Below are 19,204 nucleotides of genomic sequence, written 5' to 3' on the forward strand. Positions count from 1 at the left end.
GGGAAACATTCCACGTAGGAAATATATATCTAAAAACAAAGATGATGTGACTTACCAAATGAAAGTGCTGGCAGGTCGACAGACACACAAACAAACACAAACATACACACAAAAAATTCAAGCTTTCGCAACAAACTGTTGCCTCATCAGGAAAGAGGGAAGGAGAGGGGAAGACGAAAGGAAGTGGGTTTTAGAGGAGAGGGTAAGGAGTCATTCCAATCCCGGGAGCGGAAAGACTTACCTTAGGGGGAAAAAAGGACAGGTATACACTCGCACACACGCACATATCCATCCACACATACAGACACAAGCAGACATATTTCAGAATATGTCTGCTTGTGTCTGTATGTGTGGATGGATATGTGCGTGTGTGCGAGTGTATACCTGTCCTTTTTTCCCCCTAAGGTAAGTCTTTCCGCTCCCGGGATTGGAATGACTCCTTACCCTCTCCTCTAAAACCCACTTCCTTTCGTCTTCCCCTCTCCTTCCCTCTTTCCTGATGAGGCAACAGTTTGTTGCGAAAGCTTGAATTTTTTGTGTGTATGTTTGTGTTTGTTTGTGTGTCTGTCGACCTGCCAGCACTTTCATTTGGTAAGTCACATCATCTTTGTTTTTAGATATATATATATATATATATATATATATATATATATATATATATAAACATTTCTGGTGATAACTAAGTAAAGCGAACCATCAAAGGCGAAAATGTTATCCTAAAAAGGATTACTTGACTCTCAAGCTGGACAGTAATTGACTGTGATGATTTGCCAAGTATATTGCAAATGAGCATTTCAGTCCCTGTTTACATCTCAAAATAACACATCAAAATTTTACCAGCTTTTAAGACTATAAAATTCAGATGAAACAAGAAAGGAAGTTAATCAAGTATTAAATGCCTAATAAATGAAATAAATCGTTTTAAGCTGACTGGAATCGCTAGCATGAGAATCAATTAAACTGCCAAGACCCATCGTGGAGATAGTGCCAATGGATGTCACTGGATCATAGGGATAGCGAAAACTTTGAGTATTGGACTAAACTGTGACTGCACTATTTTATTTACTTATTAGTTACTGCAGTCTGTTTCTCACAGCTATTTTTATTATTACAATCTATAGTATATTAGAACACTGCATTAACACAGGAAATGACCTCAGATCTAGCTTAACTCAGAAACTTGCATTGTACAAAAGTTAATCTCAGATTACATCACAGTGAAGCAGGATCAAATTCAAATGGCGAAAATTCACGGATCGAAGTCAGGTTTAAACGTAATCGTCAGTTTACAATGTAGTGGCATTACAAAACAACGCTTTTGTTCTGCATAAATACAAATGGATATACTGAAGAAGTCGTTATTAATGCATAAATGTGTAGCTGCACCATTCTCACACTGCTGAAGCGCGAAATATTTTCTTTTATCTATAAGGTTAGGTTAAAGAACTTATTGGCTATATACATAATGAGTGCAGATAACAAGTTATCTCACAATAAATTCATAGAGACGTCTCTCAATTCATGTGATTAATTTCGAGGCATTTTACAGACACTCAGCAGCAGAGTAAGGAAGGATAATTCGAAATATTTGCTGTGAAGAATTATTATGCTGATTCTGACAATCGCCAATAATGACTGAAGTCTCTTATTAGTATGCTCTCTTGGCTTTAGTAGCAATAACCACACAACGCTTATTAATTTTTGAAATATCGAACAAGTGACTGAACTGCTATGGCAACTGCATGAGCACTGATGAATGAAGGAGAAATAAGCAAGTATATGTAAGTTGTTCAGCAAGCTGTCATTCATTACGTGCAATTTGTGCAACTGTGTTGGTAGCTCAAAGCTTGCATTTTGGTCTCCTGTATAAAGGTACTCATGATCAAATCCAGGTCAATACTAGGAATTTTTTTTCGATTCGATACTACTTTCTCCGCTCTATGGGCCATAAAGATAATTATAACAATGATACATTTTGAAACAACATCACTCTTTCCATTTTCCGAGTGTTCGGGGCCATTGTGTTGGGCAGTATTCTCTGTGCAAGAAACTTACATGGTGTAAATTACAGTATATTGCTTTCTTTCATTTACTTCGCAGATATCTAGATATCTGAGTATTCCAATGTGTCTGCTGAAGACGACAAAGGGCGAACTAATTCTTGACGTTAAGTGATAAATCATCTAAGCTTGAAAAAAAAATACTGTGCAGCCTTTATAACTAAGGTTACAAGTATACAAATCTGCTGAAGCCATGAAAAGAAACCAGCCACTGACTCTAATATGCATGCTACTTTTAACACTAAGATTTTGTGCTACAAAATGGTTCAAATGGCTCTGAGCACTACGCGACTTAACTTCTGAGGTCATCAGTCGCCTAGAACTTAGAACTAATTAAACCCAACTAACCTAAGGACATCACACACATCCATGCCCGAGGCAGGATTCGAACCTGCGACCATAGTGGTCACGCAGTTCCAGACTGAAGAGCCTAGAACCGCACGGCCACGATGGCCGGTCTTTTGTGCTACAGAAAGCTTTCAGATGGTGATTGGCGATTTCTTCAAACATATGTAGCAACAGCTTGCACAGTTGTCCTCACAGTACCGACCTGCTTTGCCTAACTGAAGAAAGTATTCATCGAAATACCTATAGAAGAAAATAACGTGCCGAAAATGCAGTGTGGATTTTATCAAATAACACATTTTCCTGGTATTTTGGGCACTGTGAACTGTACCCATATCCTTATTATATCTCCTGGTGGCAAAAGTGCAGAGATATTTAAGAATCTTCACTGAAGGTTTTCATTAAATGTGCAAGCAGTCTCAGATTCTAAGCTTAACCAAAGTGAATTAAAATGTGTTAACGCATCCGACATAACTTTGGGATGAAAATCTTCCTATAAAGAAAGTTCAAAACCAACTGAAAATGAAGCTAACAGGAGTTACAGTGCAATGAGTGCGGAATTTATTAACAATGTATTTATAAAAATTTAGTTACACCTTATCCTTGTTGGCTGTAGTAAATTCAATGATTTTTTTTATTGTCATTATATTGGCTCAATACGGTTTACAGTAAAAAATCTATTTTGTATGAGGAGAATTTCAAAGATTGGTTCTTTTTCTGTTTACTGCCCTCCATCTTCAAAATACGACACTGTCGATAAAACATACTAGGTATCTACAATGTACAATTAATGTCTGCATTCGAAGCATGATAACCGTGTCAATGCCCAATTTCTGTGGTGTTTCCAAGCAAGTTTCTTGCTGTCTTAGATCAACACTGAACTGCCTTTGGTGGATCCAAGGTTAGTGTTATACAAGAGAGCGGAGCCCTGAAGAGAGTTCAGTTTCTGAACTAATGTCAAATTCAGCAACGTTTGTACAATTGGGCGTAAGTCAAATCATAAGGATGGTATCAACAGAAGTCCCTAGATCGTGGGGTCATTGAAAAATTAAGCAGAACCTGAGATTTCTCGAGCTGTGACGAAAACTACTCAAGCAGTTCAGGTCTTTCTCAAACAGAGCACTACTACTACTGGGAAACAGCTTGAAAGTCTCCCTCAGCTGGTGATAAAACATATATTGAAGTCAGAATGAGATTTTCACTCTTCAGCGGAGTGTGCACTGATATGAAACTTCCTGGCAGATTAAAACTGTGTGTCCGACCGAGACTCGAACTCGGGACCTTTGCCTTTCGTGGGCAAGTGCTCTAACATCTGAGCTACCGAAGCACGACTCACGCCCGGTACTCACAGCTTTACTTCTGCCAGTATCTCGTCTCATTCTGGAAACATCCCCCAGGCTGTGGCTAAGCCATGTCTCCGCAATATCCTTTCTTTCAGGAGTGCTAGTTCTGCAAGGTTCGCAGGAGAGCTTCTGTAAAGTTTGGAAGGTAGAAGACGAGATACTGGCAGAAGTAAAGCTGTGAGTAGCGGGCGTGAGTCATGCTTCGGTAGCTCAGATGGTAGAGCACTTGCCCGCGAAAGGCAAAGGTCCCAAGTTCGAGTCTTGGTCGGACACACAGTTTTAATCTGCCAGGAAGTTTCATATATTGAAGTGTCAGTCTGTTTTAAGGCACAGAATCGCTGTAGAAGTCCACATCTATCAACACTACAATAACAAACCTTATAGATTATATAGCAGCAACATTATTTCTGGATCTTGTTAAGGTGTTTGACTGTTCATTTCATAACAACTTCTTACAACAGTTTGGAACAATAGTATGAGATACAAACCTCCTGACATTGTAAAACCGTATGTGAAAAATAGAGCAGTGTTTATAGATAAAGAATAATATTTACAATACAGTCATGAGTGTGTGCTCTGATTTTAACCTAGAGAAGCACAGTGTTCCAAATGGATCAGTTGTGAGCCCATTTCTGCTGATCTCATAAGAAAACGATATGCCTCCTGCAGTTACAAACAATATAATACTGTACACAGGTGGCACTCTGTGTAGTAAACACTGATCCAACTAAATATATAAAAGAGAGAATTTTCGAAATATAAATTGTGCAAATGTATACTTCAGTGAAAATAATATAGTTATGTATACATGTTAAAGAAAAACATGCATGCAAAGCAATCACATAGGTAAGTCAAATAGCATCTGCATTAAAACTGAACATTTATTTATATATAACTGAATTAAACTGTTACAAATTTTTGTGTTTTGATGATGATAAAAGCTTCTTAAGAATAAGTACAAATAAAAAATTGTTGTGAAGATACGCCTGAGTGTGATTAGGAACATTCCAAATGAACCAGTGAGAGATTTTTGCAGAAGATTATTTACATAATGAAATATATTATCTACTTCCTCACACCTACATATAAAATTGTTGTGCTGCTTTTTTAAACAGGGAGATATATAACCATAATGTAAAATGAAAGAAATATTTCCATAGGCCTACACAAAAAGACTTCATTTAATTGACACATCCCTATAAATGCAGATTGTATTTTGTGTATCACACTTCTTACAGAAAATTACAAAAAATTCATTTCCTTATCAAAATAACTACTCATGCTTTTTGTTTCTGCTCGAGACTATTCCTACTGGTTTCAGTCACATCTATAAGTTTAAAGTAGCAATCGAAACTGCCATCCAGTTGAAAGTGCATTTAAGGAGGAAGAGCAGTGACAGGTATCAGCTTGATTACAAACATATAGTTCGAAGAAAAGCTGCTTTAATTTGGCTGTTGTCTTTTGGTATCTATCAGTTTCAAAAATTAGCAACCTAAGTTATTCCAGATTTACTTTACATTTTATGTAATGTGTATTAAGCGCAAAAACGTATTTATGTGCTTGTGTCGATGTCTATATGGTGGTATGTATTTGATTATGGTTATTATACTTCATTTTGATAACTTACTGATTGACGTTTCAGCAACTCAAGTAGTAGGGACCAGCAGCCAGCAAATCGTTCGTGTGTTGCCTATTTTGGGGGAACATGTAGAGTCTTGGCAAGTGTCATTGGCAACACACTGGCAAACTTGTACACCAGGACTGCAATCTGTCAATCACTAAGTTACTTTATTCGAGCTATAGTACTTATTTGTGTAAAAATTAATTCTTTTTAATTATTAGAATGAGCCTGATTTACACTTCTGTGACTTATCTTTCATATTGTATCCAGATTTTGTTCTAGTGGCATAATGTGTTTAGTACTAAAGTGAAAAATAAGCAAAGGACAAATGAATCGATCACAATTACTACATTATTTTTGTAAGTGGAAAAGACAAAGCAGAATTTCACTAAAAATTTTTTTTTGCTATGAACGTGTTAATAATACTGTCAAATGGCATTTTTTGGTTTTGTAATATTCTTCTCAGATTCAGTTAAAATAAAATACTGTAAAAACATCCTGCACTCTAACTAATATGAGTAGCAACAACCATCTGTACCTGAGTGACTTGTCATACAAATCCGTAGTTATAATTTACTTTTACTCATTATAATTCGTATTGGATAGCTTTGTCGTTAGATAGTTGTGCTGTTCCAGAAACACGACTCGACGTAATCAAAATTATTTCCATTAGCAGGTCTTCTCTCTTTTATTTTCCTCTCACACTTGACCAAAAATTAAAAGTAAACGCTCTCTGTGCTGCGAAATACCGTAAATTCATCTATAAGGAATTAAGAATGGTACTTAAATTTTTAAGTTTACTTACAATGAAAGCAAAATTCTAAAAGTGGATGGAGCATACAAGAAATGCTATCGAAATATTCTTTCACGGAATCATGTTCGAGAACAAGATATCGTGTTTGGGTCAACGTCCTTGTTTTGGGTTGAACAAAATCAACTTTGTTATCATCCATTATAAGCAGTGATCACTGGTTATAATTTCTAACAATGTCTTTGGTGTGTTTGTTTTCGTTTTATAAAGCGGTGAATGTGGATGTTCAGCTGTTGCCACTAGTAATACTACAGATATTGAGGAAGGAAATCTTGCTAACCATTAGTAAATATTTTCAAAATAGAAATGCAGCCTATGCAACCAATGCAACCACAGATGCCAGGAGCTATGTCCCAGATGGGACCACAGCAGCCTGGGAATCCACAAGTAGTACAGCAAATACCCCAATCTCTGACACAACCCCAGGAAAGGCTAGATAATATTTCCAAAGTGAAAATGTTAATCGGTCCTCTAAGAGATTCACTTTCGGTAAGGCAACTGTATAATATCTATAATTACAGACTCTCTCAGATGTTTTCCCCTTCGTGTAAACCTTATTATGTTTCAATATTATGATTATGTTGTGGAGGTATTGTAACCGCACAGATATTCAAAAACCCTTCTAGCCGTAAGTTTTTCTCCGTTGTTAACGTACTTGTGTTACTAGTGAAACTGTCATTATTTATTATGATAGAAAGCAGCAAAAACTATTACATCGCAGTCACAAATATATGTTACAGGAATTGGTTTCCGCCGGAGTATGCGATTAACGTAGCTGCTGTTAGATCATGAACAGCTAAATGATAAAAAAATCATATGGAACACTATAATATCACATGGCTTCTCGAGATCAGCACTTGCATTTGGTACTGTTATATGTACAAAAAGGACACATGTACTCTAAACACTGCAGAGTAAATGAAAATCGATTTGCCTTTGGAACATCTTAAAGTTTATGTATTGTATTACGAAAATTGGTAGAATCTACAAGGAATGCGTGTAATTCTTGTATGACTGCCAAACTCATTATCTGTGCTATAATTGATTATAAGTACATTGTTAGGTGATTCTCAAATTCTTGAGCTTTGTGTGAAGGAAATTACATTAGCTACCCTAAATGCTTCATTAATTTTCAGGTATTGCCAAAGATATGAGCATGTCAGTGTTCACATAATTTCACATACATGTAGCTGTATCAAATATGAATTCCATTAGTGGGCATCTCAATTTTTTTATTTTTGTATTTATTTATTTTTCATTAAATGTGAAGGTATGTAGGGTGTAACAGAATTAACAAGTACTTCGTATATTGAAAGATACCTTGAAATGCAATACTGTATTTTTGATCAAAACAACATATCTGTAGATTTTAGGTTTCATTCATTTAGTCATGGTGTAAATTGGCTAAATGAAATTTTAGTACATGCAAACAGACATTCTTACTCAAGCTACAGTTTTCTTTTTCTGTGGTGGTTCATTGCATCAGTTTTGTTTGCTTAGTAGAAACTGCAGTGTCTGTCGTTCCTGCATAATACACATCCTACATAATCCAAATTCTATTTCATACAGAAGTGTGCAGTTTGTTGTTTTATCTAAATGAGAACCCACAATTCTTAATCTGCTCCAGTTAGAATCGTATTTCTTTGCACAGGGCAGTCATGGAATTATTTGTGTGTGGATTCTGCTTAAAGCCATTGTTTTGGGCAATAGAAGCACAGTATTAGCAGAAACGTTTGTACTTCATGCATTGTACAAAGATGGTCTTTAACCAGTATGTTTCTCTCCCATTACCTCTACACCCTTTTTGAAATGGAATTCCCTTTATGTTCGTTCTTTATGAGATCCTAGTGAAACATTGCAAAACAACTATTTGAATCAAACTGCCAGGTGTACAATCTGTGTAATACACCATTTTTTTTTCATATGCTCTGTATGCCCTCATAGGCATACCAAGTCCAAAAATGCAACCACTTTCTTTACCTATTCTTTACCAATTGTTTTTGTACGTTCGATACTGTAAACAACAAACGTATTACGTCAGAGTGGTTTAAGTGCCAGTGAAAGACTGAACCTGCCAGACAAACCTCTTTCTAGTTTGTTGCATTTCAGGGAAGAATGGAAAATAATTCCAGAAATATGTGCTCTTACAAAGCTGCAGAGGCTTTCGGGACCACATGATGCTTTGCCTGTTGGCATTTGTCTTAGGATTTTTAGTCAATGTTTTTTGATTTTTCTGAGGTTTTGCCAGCATGAGTGGGTGCCAGTACCAAAAATTCACTCCCTGTTGCTGGTGATGGACTGAAGTTGAGCTCACAGTTGGAGATTATATCTAACTGTCACATCAATGCCTGCTGGCCTTCCAGGATCACACTGTGGTTCTCCTTGTTACATGAAATGGCCACTTGCTTCAGCACACGAATCCAGGATCCATTTACATTGAGGAATTCTTTTTTCTTGTTAACATTATTATCACAGTTACAATTTTCTCTGGTTTCCCTGAACAAAGAAGCATTGTAGTTCTTCTCCATAATAGAACATACATGTCAGTGAGTTTCATTATGTGGTCTGCCTCCCATTGCTCACTCTCTACCATGTCTGATTTCACGGCATTAAAGAAGCGTCTGATTCCACTCATCTGCTTTGACCCATACATCATTAACATGGTTGAAATGACTACTTCCAGTGTATACAAAATGGCAACAATAATATCACTACATACACCTGCCAACAAATGCAGAAAAAAATAAAAATTACACAATAATGTCACTCAACCAGCATACCCCACCCCTTGAAATAACAGCCTCCCATATCTACAAACCAAAGCTCTGCCCCTCCCTTACTTCCTCTTACCAAACTGTAACTCATCAATTTCAGCAACCACCCCCAGCCCACCCAACTTCCCCCTATACTTGGCATAACCTGAACAAATCTCTTGACAAAAATAAACCAATCCAAAACAGTTCTTTCACTCACACCAATCTCTTACGCACAAAAGCTTACAGAGGACTGAAAACAAAAATAATAAGTAAGCTAGACAATATTCCTTGTGGCCAACCCAGATTTCGTGATTCACGTACCACATCTTATCACCTGCCAGATATTATCGCAAAACAGTGCCACATATACACGTCCCTGGTCCAAGCTGCTCAGACTCTTGTCATTCTCATGTTGTCGACACAAATGTGACACCTAACATGAGACCAAACATCTGCAGAAAGTTTATGACAGACATCATATCACCACCTATCTCAAAACTTAATGATACACTTGTGAACTTCACTGTCATATCCATACCTAACAAAAATGCAGTAAAACAAATTAGACACCAAACTAATTAGACCTAACAAAAAGGCCAAACATATAAACAAAAAAAACGTTAATAACTCACTGAAAACACTTCCACAACCCACGTTACTGCACCAACTATGTAAACTCAAAACCATGTTAATAAAATCACGACCAAATCTCAAGGGAACCCAGTATGACGCATTAAACTCAACATGTACTTGTGCACCACCCGAGGGCACCATCAAAATCAACATGACATCTACAAACGCAACCAGCTCAAAAACTCTGCACCCTAGTGACGTCACACACCACAACACCATTACATTACGGGTCAAAGCCAATGGGTGGAATCAGATGCTTCCATTGACTCAATTTCTCCACCTGTCCTAGTCTGCAACATCTTTTATGTCTGCTGGATTAGCTGATCATTCCAACATAGAATTTTCCACGTGCACACAGTGTGAGGTCTGTCACTTGTGGGATGTAGAAAGGCCACACTCCACATTTCTTCTAATGTGTCACTTCATTGTATGTTAGATTTCATGACTCTTCATATGCAACTGGTGGAGTACCCATTGGTCTTTAGAACGAATTCCAGGTGTTACATCCATTGTGCTGTGGCTTTCATGCTCATTTTACACACATTATAGGTGTGTTAATCATACCTCATTTCTTACGTGGCTGATGATTTGAAAGTTTGTGCAGGTATTGGCCCATGTGTGTCAGTTTTCAATACATTCTGTGGGCCAGATTCTCACCATTCGTCATAACCACCACATCTAGAAAGAGCGGCTGTTGATCTTTTTCTACCTCCACAGTAAATTTAATGCTGACATGGAGCAGCCTTAAAAGTGCCCTCAATACTGTTCAGTGTCCAGCATCCACACGTAAGACCATTTCTTAACATGATGGATTCACATCTCTGATTACCCTATGAGACACATATTAGTACCTCAGCATCTCCGTGGTCCTCTGCTGTGATCATCAGGTGTCAGGCAAATCCTACAGTTGCTGGTGAAGAGAACCTGTTGACTCTGATCGAAGTTCCAGTTCTGGTTTTCCACCTTTTTCATACAAAATGGTGCTGGTCTTGTATGTCGTTGGCTTGAGAGACCAAACACAGCCTTCCCAGTTGACTGTAAAACAGTAGCATACAGTTCTTTTGCATTCTCCTTTGGGTAACTGCCAGCAGTAATTTGCAGATAGTGATCATCAGCTGGTGTGGACGACTGTGATCGATCACTGCACATCTGATCTTCAAGGTCTTATGTCTCACAGTAAATACTGAATGTTCCAATGGCCTCACTGTTGTTTGCAGTGGGCAACGTTCCAAAGTAACACCCCTTCTTGCTGTAATAATGAAATGAACCATCTGACATGTCAGACTGAACTACCGTGACACTGCAGGTTTACTTTTTACTTTTGTTACATAGATGGCAGTACTTGCACTTTCCTGTGGTCGTAAGAGGTTCTATGATGCGGTTTCTGAAAAATAATTAACAAAATTAAAAAGAAACAGCAATTGTAAATCATGACAGTGTTGCAAAAAACTCATTTCAGCACTTAATGTCATATTCTCATAAGGTACACCCTGAGGCAGTGAGAGGTTAGTCATTTTCTTATGTCGGATGCCCTAAAATGTCTGCACAAGTGTACGAAAATTTTCCCGCCTTTTAGATGGGAGACAAGCCTGTCTTTTCTGAGCATCATGGTGACAGTAGCTGTCGGGTAGTCTGTAACAGATGAGGCATGTGCCTTGATGCAGAGCATCTTCTAGCTTGAAATCCCCTTGTCTGATAGTCCTAACAGTATCTCAATAATGGTTGTTGAAGTGGAGCATGATTTTTAGCAGAGGCATCATTTCCTTGTAAGAGTGATACAAGCAGATTTGTCACACAACTGATTTGTAGTCAGTCTGAAATAACACTTCATTGCCACAGCCTGGCATGAAGTAATATCTAAGGGCCTTTTTGAACATTTGTGTATAAGTAGCAGTACTGGGCAGAGCAGTGTATATGGCAATATGTGTTCAGTGTAAACAGATTCTGCTAAGTGCCTGAGTAGTCTGTAACTAGTTTTCTTCCATAGTTAATTTTCAGTATCAAATGTCCTTGTCATTGATGCAGTGTTACACTCTTTACTTTGTGTGCTTCATAGTTTTCTGATCATCTTTTTCAGCAACACTTCCTTTACTTGCAGCTGTGCTCAGAAATTTATTTCCAGAGAGGTACATTATAATGTCTCTTCATTACTGACTCATGGCACTTGATATAGATAAAATCTCCCACATTTTGAAGCTGTCAGGACGATGAAAATACTATCACTTTTGTCTGCACTCCTGTCTGTTGTTAACACTATCTTCACTGTAAACAAAATATCTGGGAACTGAATTGCCAAGCATGATGCCGACCCCTCTGACTCCTGTTATAAGTTGCTTTTTTGGAGTCATTGTACCTCCTGTCATATGCCTAGTTTTCCAGCAAACTCCCCCATAAAATGAAGACACTAAACAAATCCTATTAGTAAGCAGTTAGCTTTTTAGTGGTAGTAGCTGTTGATTCCTAAAATATATTACTCAACCCAATGCTGCATGATAACTGAGAAGATGTTATGCAGATTCACTGTAGAAGGTGTAAATCATTCTGCGTTTGCCTGTGTTGTGACATCACTTTTGACTTCCAAATTTGTACACTGTTATGGGTTGAAACCAAGATCTCCAGATTTTGTGAATATTACCCTACCAGCTGACTGTATTGTCGATGCTAGTAACACTCTTTCACTGTACTAATCCCTACGTCAGTTCTTCTGTTAATTGTTTGGGTAGTGCACTTAGGAGAGCATTTACATTGGCAAGAATAGTTGGTGACAGTTTTGTTATACCGTCCACTGATTTTTAGAGTGCAGGAAAAGTTTGGGTTACTTTCTTGTGTTAGTCCTCCAGGTTTTCATTGCACAGTACCCCAAAGTAAAAATATTCTCAATCTTGCATTGTGTCTATTTGCAATTGAGTATCTCCACTATTTAGTGAGTTGTTCAAGTTCACATAATTGATAAGCACCTCCCCTCACCTTTCTAAATTGATAAGGGCATACATAATGTCTGGTGTTGTGATTGGTAACTATGTTATGTCCATAAACAAACAAATTTTTTTGGTGTTGTTAAACTGACATGACTCCTGTGCGCCATTCTCAAAGGTTCATATCTGCATACTATTTATCTCCTGGTCTTATACAATAAAACTGTTTCAACATCATTCATAAAAATTAATGGATTGCTTATTCACTGCGTGTCTCATTTCTTGCACCATGACATGTTCTACTGTTTATAATTTCCCAAACAATCATCTGAAGCAGTAAAATATCAGTTGACAGGTGTGTAGCTTATGTAGATAGATACTGCTTAGTAGAACTTGCAAAATCGACTGCTTTAATGAAAATGTTAAAATCTGTTACTGCTTCATATGGCAAGAGTCATAATCATCTGATTTTTTTCTGTTTATCACAGCTCACAATAAAGAGTGCAGCACAAATTCTTCATCAGAATTATTTGGTGGATGTTGGGCCACAGTAAGTATAGAATATAATAATAAAGAATTATTATTAGTAGTGTTAACACATTTTTGTAGTATATTGTATCCTTTCAGGAAAGCTGTGGATGTTCAGCCCCCAAGATTTGATAAGAGTATAGAAGAATTTTATTCCATATGTGATCAGATGGAACTCCACTTGGTATGTTTGTTATTATGTGACTAATTAGTTAAAAGATATAATGTTTTGTTTCTTTAATGTTGAAAGTTTTCTAATATATCAGTGAATTTGGTTTGAGATATACTTGTAGCACAGATTTGTTTTCCCCTCCTCTCTCACCACATCACTCTTGTACAACAGTCCAGATTCAGCATTGTTTTCCTGAACTGTTTCCAATCTTTGGAGGATTGAGGAACCTTCAATTCTGAATGCTTTCACCTTTTTTCTCCTGCTATATTTGAATTTTTGAATTTGAAGATCCCTTTCTGAATTGGTAAGATTTTGTAATTTATAAAGGATAAGTTAAATGAACAATTAAAATACTGTCAGGGTGGGCAAATTTAAACTCTAGTGAATATCTCAGTTAGACAACTAAATACAACACAAACCAATTGTGGTGAAGGTGTTAAGTATCTTTATATTTTTGTGTGAGACAGGCACACAAGCAGAATATCAGACATTACTTGTGACACATCATGTTTGTCTTTAGTTTCCAATATTGGAGTGTGACCTCACAGTATTTACAGGCCTACATTGGTGTACACAGTGTACATGTGAACTATGAGTTATTTTAGACACAAAGGCTTGTGTAACTTATCAGAATTTACTGTAGTATCTAAGTGCCATAGAAAGTTGATAGTACACAAAACCATTAATGGAGGACAGGGGTTACTGATTCATAACAACCGAAACTGGTTGGGTAGTGTATAATCCAATTTATCACTACGATCCACTAATTTAGCAGAAACTTTGTTGTTCTGTTGTTACTGTCACATCATAACATCTGTTCCTCCAACATTACTGGCTCTCTGTTACCTTTAACTTGTTTTGCCAACAGGGAAAGAGATATGTAATATGCATTTCTAGAGCACACTGTGATGTTATCTGATAGGTACTTCTACTGTGCCTTCATTTCTAAAATTATGCCCGTTACACAGGTTACAACCCTTTTTTTAATCTTGCACAATAAATTTACAAATTCACAGTATTTGCTGTTAATAGTCTAAAACTGTCATGCTGCATGCTCAACTCCCGTCAACGCAGCTCATAAAACCTGGTACCATAGGAAAGGAGCCAGGTGGCCCTTGATGTGAAGCAGTCTTTGAAATCGAACATGTTGCACCTACCAGTAATTGCTTATTACACTTCTGAGTGTTCAACTTTGTTCTTGGCCATAGTTTGGTAGTGGCCATTCATTCTTGTGGACAGCAGATTTGTTGTTGTACTTGCATGAAAAGCCGTGGAGTTACTGCAACAGAGTTGATGTATGGAATATGAACTTTCACGGGTGGCCCTGCCTCTGGTGGGATATGATAAGCCTGTGATGGGACTGTTCTAGGAAGTGTTGAGTGGCTGGATTGGACAGGTCATGCACATGGTTCATCTACAGTATATGATCACTGTGGTGAGGGCTTGGGAGTCTGAAGCAAACCGGCAGCCACAAATGTAGACAGGCCCATGTATTGCCAAGGTTGTTTCAACTATATTGCAGTGGTTTTGTTGGGGAAGCCATTACACATCCTCCATACAGTCCCAGTCTCTTCCCATGCAATTTCCATATTTTCAGAGCCCAGAAGAAAGACATTCATGGGCGTTGATTTGCTTAGGATGAAGAGGTGTACACATGGGTACAGTCTTGGTTCCATCTTGTCGCACAGTGAGCTAAATATATTAACAATTACGTTTGAAATAATAAACAGTTTACTAAGCTATTTCCATCTGTCTCATTTTCATGTGATGGCCCTTTATGTAAGAAACGCGATCAAAATATAACAGGAATTTTTTAATTTAATGGGCTTTATACATCCGATTTTAAAAAACAATATTGTGTTGGTTCCCATGTTCCAGCTGTTTTAAATAGTTTATTGTTGACAGATGAAGAGATTATACTCAGCAAATTATTACTTTCAAAAAAGATGGATCAAAGAATTTGCATTAAATTTTACTTGACAAGTGGAATAAAGTGCAGTAATGCATTTGAAATGTTGGCTGGGGCTTTTGACGAATTTACTATGAGTAAGACAAGAGTTGTTTCAAAGAGGGTCAAGAGGGTGCGGAAGACAGTGACTGCCCTGGAGGCCCTAGCGCAACAATTACTGATTACAATGTGGAAGAAGGAGAGAGAATGGTTCTAGGAAATTACTGAATCACCATCAGAGAGGTTGAGAGGTTACTAATGATGTTGGCATATCCTTTGGGTCATGCCAAGCAATTTTTTCAGATGTCTTGGGCATGAAACGTGTATTTTTCTCCGATATTGTTGCGTTTTGGCCAAAAATGACATAGTGTGGACATCGCTCAACAATTACTGAATGATCCAGAACTTCTAAAAATGATTGTAACATTATGGAACATGTGTATATAGGTATGACTTCGAAACAAAGGCCCACTCGTCCCAATGGAAACAACCAGAAGAGCCAAGGCAAAAAAAGAAAAAAAAAAAAAAAAGTTTGATCACATGTGAAGGTTCTTCTCACTGTTTTCTTCACTTACAGTGGGATAGTGCATAATGAGTTCCTGCCTTATGCTTATACAGTCAATAAGAAATGCTACCTAGAAGTTATGCACCAGTTGCATGAAGCAATCTGTAGAAAATGACCAAAACTGTGGCAAAACCACTTGTGGAAATTGTGTCACAATAATCCTCCTGTTCACATCCCAATGATTTTTTGGCAAAAAACAAAACTGTTATGTGTCTCAGTCACCTTATTCACTGGACTCAGCCCCCTGCAATTTCTTTCTGTTACTGAGGCTGAAAAGAACCTTCAAAGGACGTTTTGCCATCATTGATGAGATAAAAACGGTTGTTGAAGGAGCTGAACGCCATACAAAAAATGAGTTCCAAAAGTGCTTCCGACATTGGAAAAAGTCCTGGCACAATTTTATTGTATCTGAGGGGTATTACTTTGAAGGGGACAAAGTTGATGTTGATGGATGAATAAAAACTCTCTAAGAAAAACAAAAATTCTCATTACTTTTTGATCGCACATCATATCACTATATGTTAAACATTCTCAAAACTGTGGAAGAGGCTTTTCCAGTGATACCTCCTAGGGTGGGGGCACCCCTCAGCTCACCCTTAGTTGGATGCAGCTGGTCTAGGCTATCTGCCAGGTGGCTCAATCACAGGCAGCACAGCCCTGCCCATGTGTATTCAATAGTATCACATAGAATATGACCCATTTGCTAGACTGCCCTCACGTCAGCTCTTTGCTCACCCCTGCCCACCTGTGACCAAGCCTGCCCAGCTCCTTGCTGGTGGCATGCAAGCTGTAGAATATGTGAAATAAATTGTGTCATAAATGGAATGGTACATTCCAAATTATGTTCACCATATGTGACACGAGAAAATAAGGTAAGTAAGGTAGCTAGCAATCGTGAACATAGGGAAAAAGGCACTGATCAGCAGTAGAAACAAGCATAAGAATCATACATTTCCGACTTTTCACATACAGAAATACTTACACAATTCATATCTAATTATGTGCTGCACCAGAAGATTCCCTAAGCAGTTGGGATAGTATGTATACAAAGGACAGAGCTGTCAGAATAGGGCATGACTAATATAACTTGTTTCTGTATGTAGTAAAGTAGGTTAATTTTTCACACATACAGTTCTTGGTGCTGCTTGTACTATTGACTGTGGAGCCTTTTTTCCAGTTTTTTCATATTCAGTACGTACCTTATATTACTTATTGCATGTTGATCTTTTTAACAAATTAAATATAACTTTATTTAAATGTATCTAAAAACAAAGAATCTGTAACTTACCAAACGAAAGCGTTGGTATGTTGATAGAGACAATGAAAACAATAAAAAACACACAAACAACACACAAACGCACACACAAATTTCAAGCTTTCACAACCCAAGGTTGCTTCATCAGGAAAGAGGGAAGGAGAGGGAAAGACGAAAGGATGTGGGTTTTAAGGGAGAGGATAAGGAGTCATTCCAATCCCGGGAGCGGAAAGACTTACCTTAGGGGGTGTGCCTGTGTGTGTATATGTGCGGATGGATATGTGTGTGTGTGTGTGTGTGTGTGCGCGCGAGTGTATACCTGTTCTTTTTTCCCCCCTAAGGTAAGTATTTCCGCTCCCGGGATTGGAATGACTCCTTACCCTCTCCCTTAAAACCCACATCCTTTCGTCTTTCCCTCTCCTTCCCTCTTTCCTGATGAAGCAACCTTGGGTTGCGAAAGCTTGAAATTTGTTTGTGTGTTTTTTATTGTTTTCATTGTCTCTATCAACATACCAACACTTTCGTTTGGTAAGTTACAGCTTCTTTGTTTTTAGATATATTTTTCCCACGTGGAATGTTTCCCTCTATTATATTCACTTTATTTAAATGTTGTGAGAAAGAAAATTATGGATAAAGTGACTACCTAGTTTGTACTGAATATTGTGAAATAGATTGCTGCTAGATTTGCTACTCTCTAATGAATGCACTGTTCAATTTTAGCTAATAAAAGACATTAATGTTTATGTTTGACAGAAGACATCAATAGAATGCCTAAACCAGCTGTCCAGTAGCCAGCGATACCTTCCCTTACCAGTGGCTACGGCACGAACAGAGCCTTTGCCAGCACAGGATGTTGGCTCCCTAACATATCCACAGTATCTGGCAACCGTGCGAGCTCAAGTTGGTTATACAAAGGAAATCCATGATGTTCTTCTGGCTGCTGCACAGAATCTTGGTATGGGAGAGTGAAACTAATTATTTTCCTTGCTGCATCAGAAATATGATGTAATTTTATCTATGTTTTGATATTACAATTTGAATTATTTGCTATTTTTCCTTATTGAGAACAGGAAGCCATTTAGTTAATTTTTTAGAAGTTTTACAGGACTTTTACCTTCACAGTTATTAATATCATAGAGTGACTGGTAAACTTGACAATTGTGTTACAATTAAGTGTTCAATAATGAAGTATAATGGGAGTGACTACATAGGTGCAGTAGTGTGTAATGTAAGGCAGTTTGTCAGTAAAAAGGAAATATCTGGAATGGGAAAAGTAAGTTAAAATGTTAAGGAATGGATAGGAAGGAAAGCAATACAAATTCTGGACCAATAGACACAGGATGCAGGAAAGATGCCCAAGTTAACAGTAGACTGAAACGCTGTGGTTAATATTCTTGTGCATCTATTAACTTGCTTAATGGAATTTTATTAATTATCTCTTTTAGATATGTAAGTAAATAATAATTTATGTGAAATGTACATTATTTGAAATGCAATGACACATTTCTAAAGTAAGATTTCTAAAGTACAAATGCATAATTATTCTTTTAAATGGTACAAATTCATATCCTGAAACTAAAAAAATAGAAATACAAGTATCATGGCATCTGCTACTGTTTCTATATAAGATACAGAAAGCAGAAGTGTCATACACTGCTCACATGTCATGAGAGATCATCAGACCAGCACATAGTTATTGTGTGTAAACTGCAAATTTTCTAAAATTGGAGACAAGTCACTCTAAATTTTATCTGTAATCAACTAGTTTTGTTAAATATTTAAACTGCAGTACTATGACAGACTCGATATAGACACTGTGCATATTAGATAATACACTGAAGCGCCAAAGAAAGTGGTATTGGCATGCATATTCAAACAGGAAGAATAAGGTGCTGCAATCGGAAACGCTTATCTAAGACAATAAGTGTCTGGTGCAGTTGTTAGATCAGTTACTGCTGCTACAATGGCAGGTTATCAAGATTTAAGTGAGTCTGAATGTGGTGTTACAGTCGATGCACGAGCAATGGGGTACAGCATCTCTGGGGTAGTGGCGAAGTGGGGATTTTCCTGTACGACCATTTCACGATTGTACCATGAATACTAGGGGTCCGGTAAAACATCAAATCTCTACCATCGCTGCAGATGGAAAAAAATCTGCAAGAATGGGACCAGTGACGACTGAAGAAAGTTGTTCAACATAACAGAAGTGCAACCCTTCTGCAAATTGCTGCAGATTTAAACAGTGGGCCATC

The 19,204-nt window shown here is 37.5% G+C and overlaps 1 protein-coding gene across 3 annotated transcripts in view; it reads left to right on the plus strand.

The window, feature by feature from the left end:
• Positions 1-6,357: 6,357 nt before the first annotated feature.
• Positions 6,358-19,204, plus strand: part of LOC124609441 (mediator of RNA polymerase II transcription subunit 29) — a 57,229-nt gene continuing 44,382 nt past the window's right edge. For 2 of the 3 annotated variants that reach the window (XR_006979497.1, XM_047140085.1), the window contains exons 1-4: positions 6,358-6,669; positions 12,973-13,034; positions 13,112-13,196; positions 17,706-17,907. Coding sequence is in view for 2 of the 3 variants with exons in the window: in XM_047140085.1 (XP_046996041.1) it covers positions 6,487-6,669; positions 12,973-13,034; positions 13,112-13,196; positions 17,706-17,907 (532 nt within the window). In the remaining variant the exon portion in view is untranslated. Of the gene's footprint in view, positions 6,670-12,972; positions 13,035-13,111; positions 13,197-17,705; positions 17,922-19,204 lie in introns of those variants that run through there. The other variant, XM_047140077.1, reaches the window with a different exon arrangement.

Source organism: Schistocerca americana, chromosome 1, assembly GCF_021461395.2.
Source record: "Schistocerca americana isolate TAMUIC-IGC-003095 chromosome 1, iqSchAmer2.1, whole genome shotgun sequence".
NCBI lineage: Eukaryota > Metazoa > Arthropoda > Insecta > Orthoptera > Acrididae > Schistocerca > Schistocerca americana.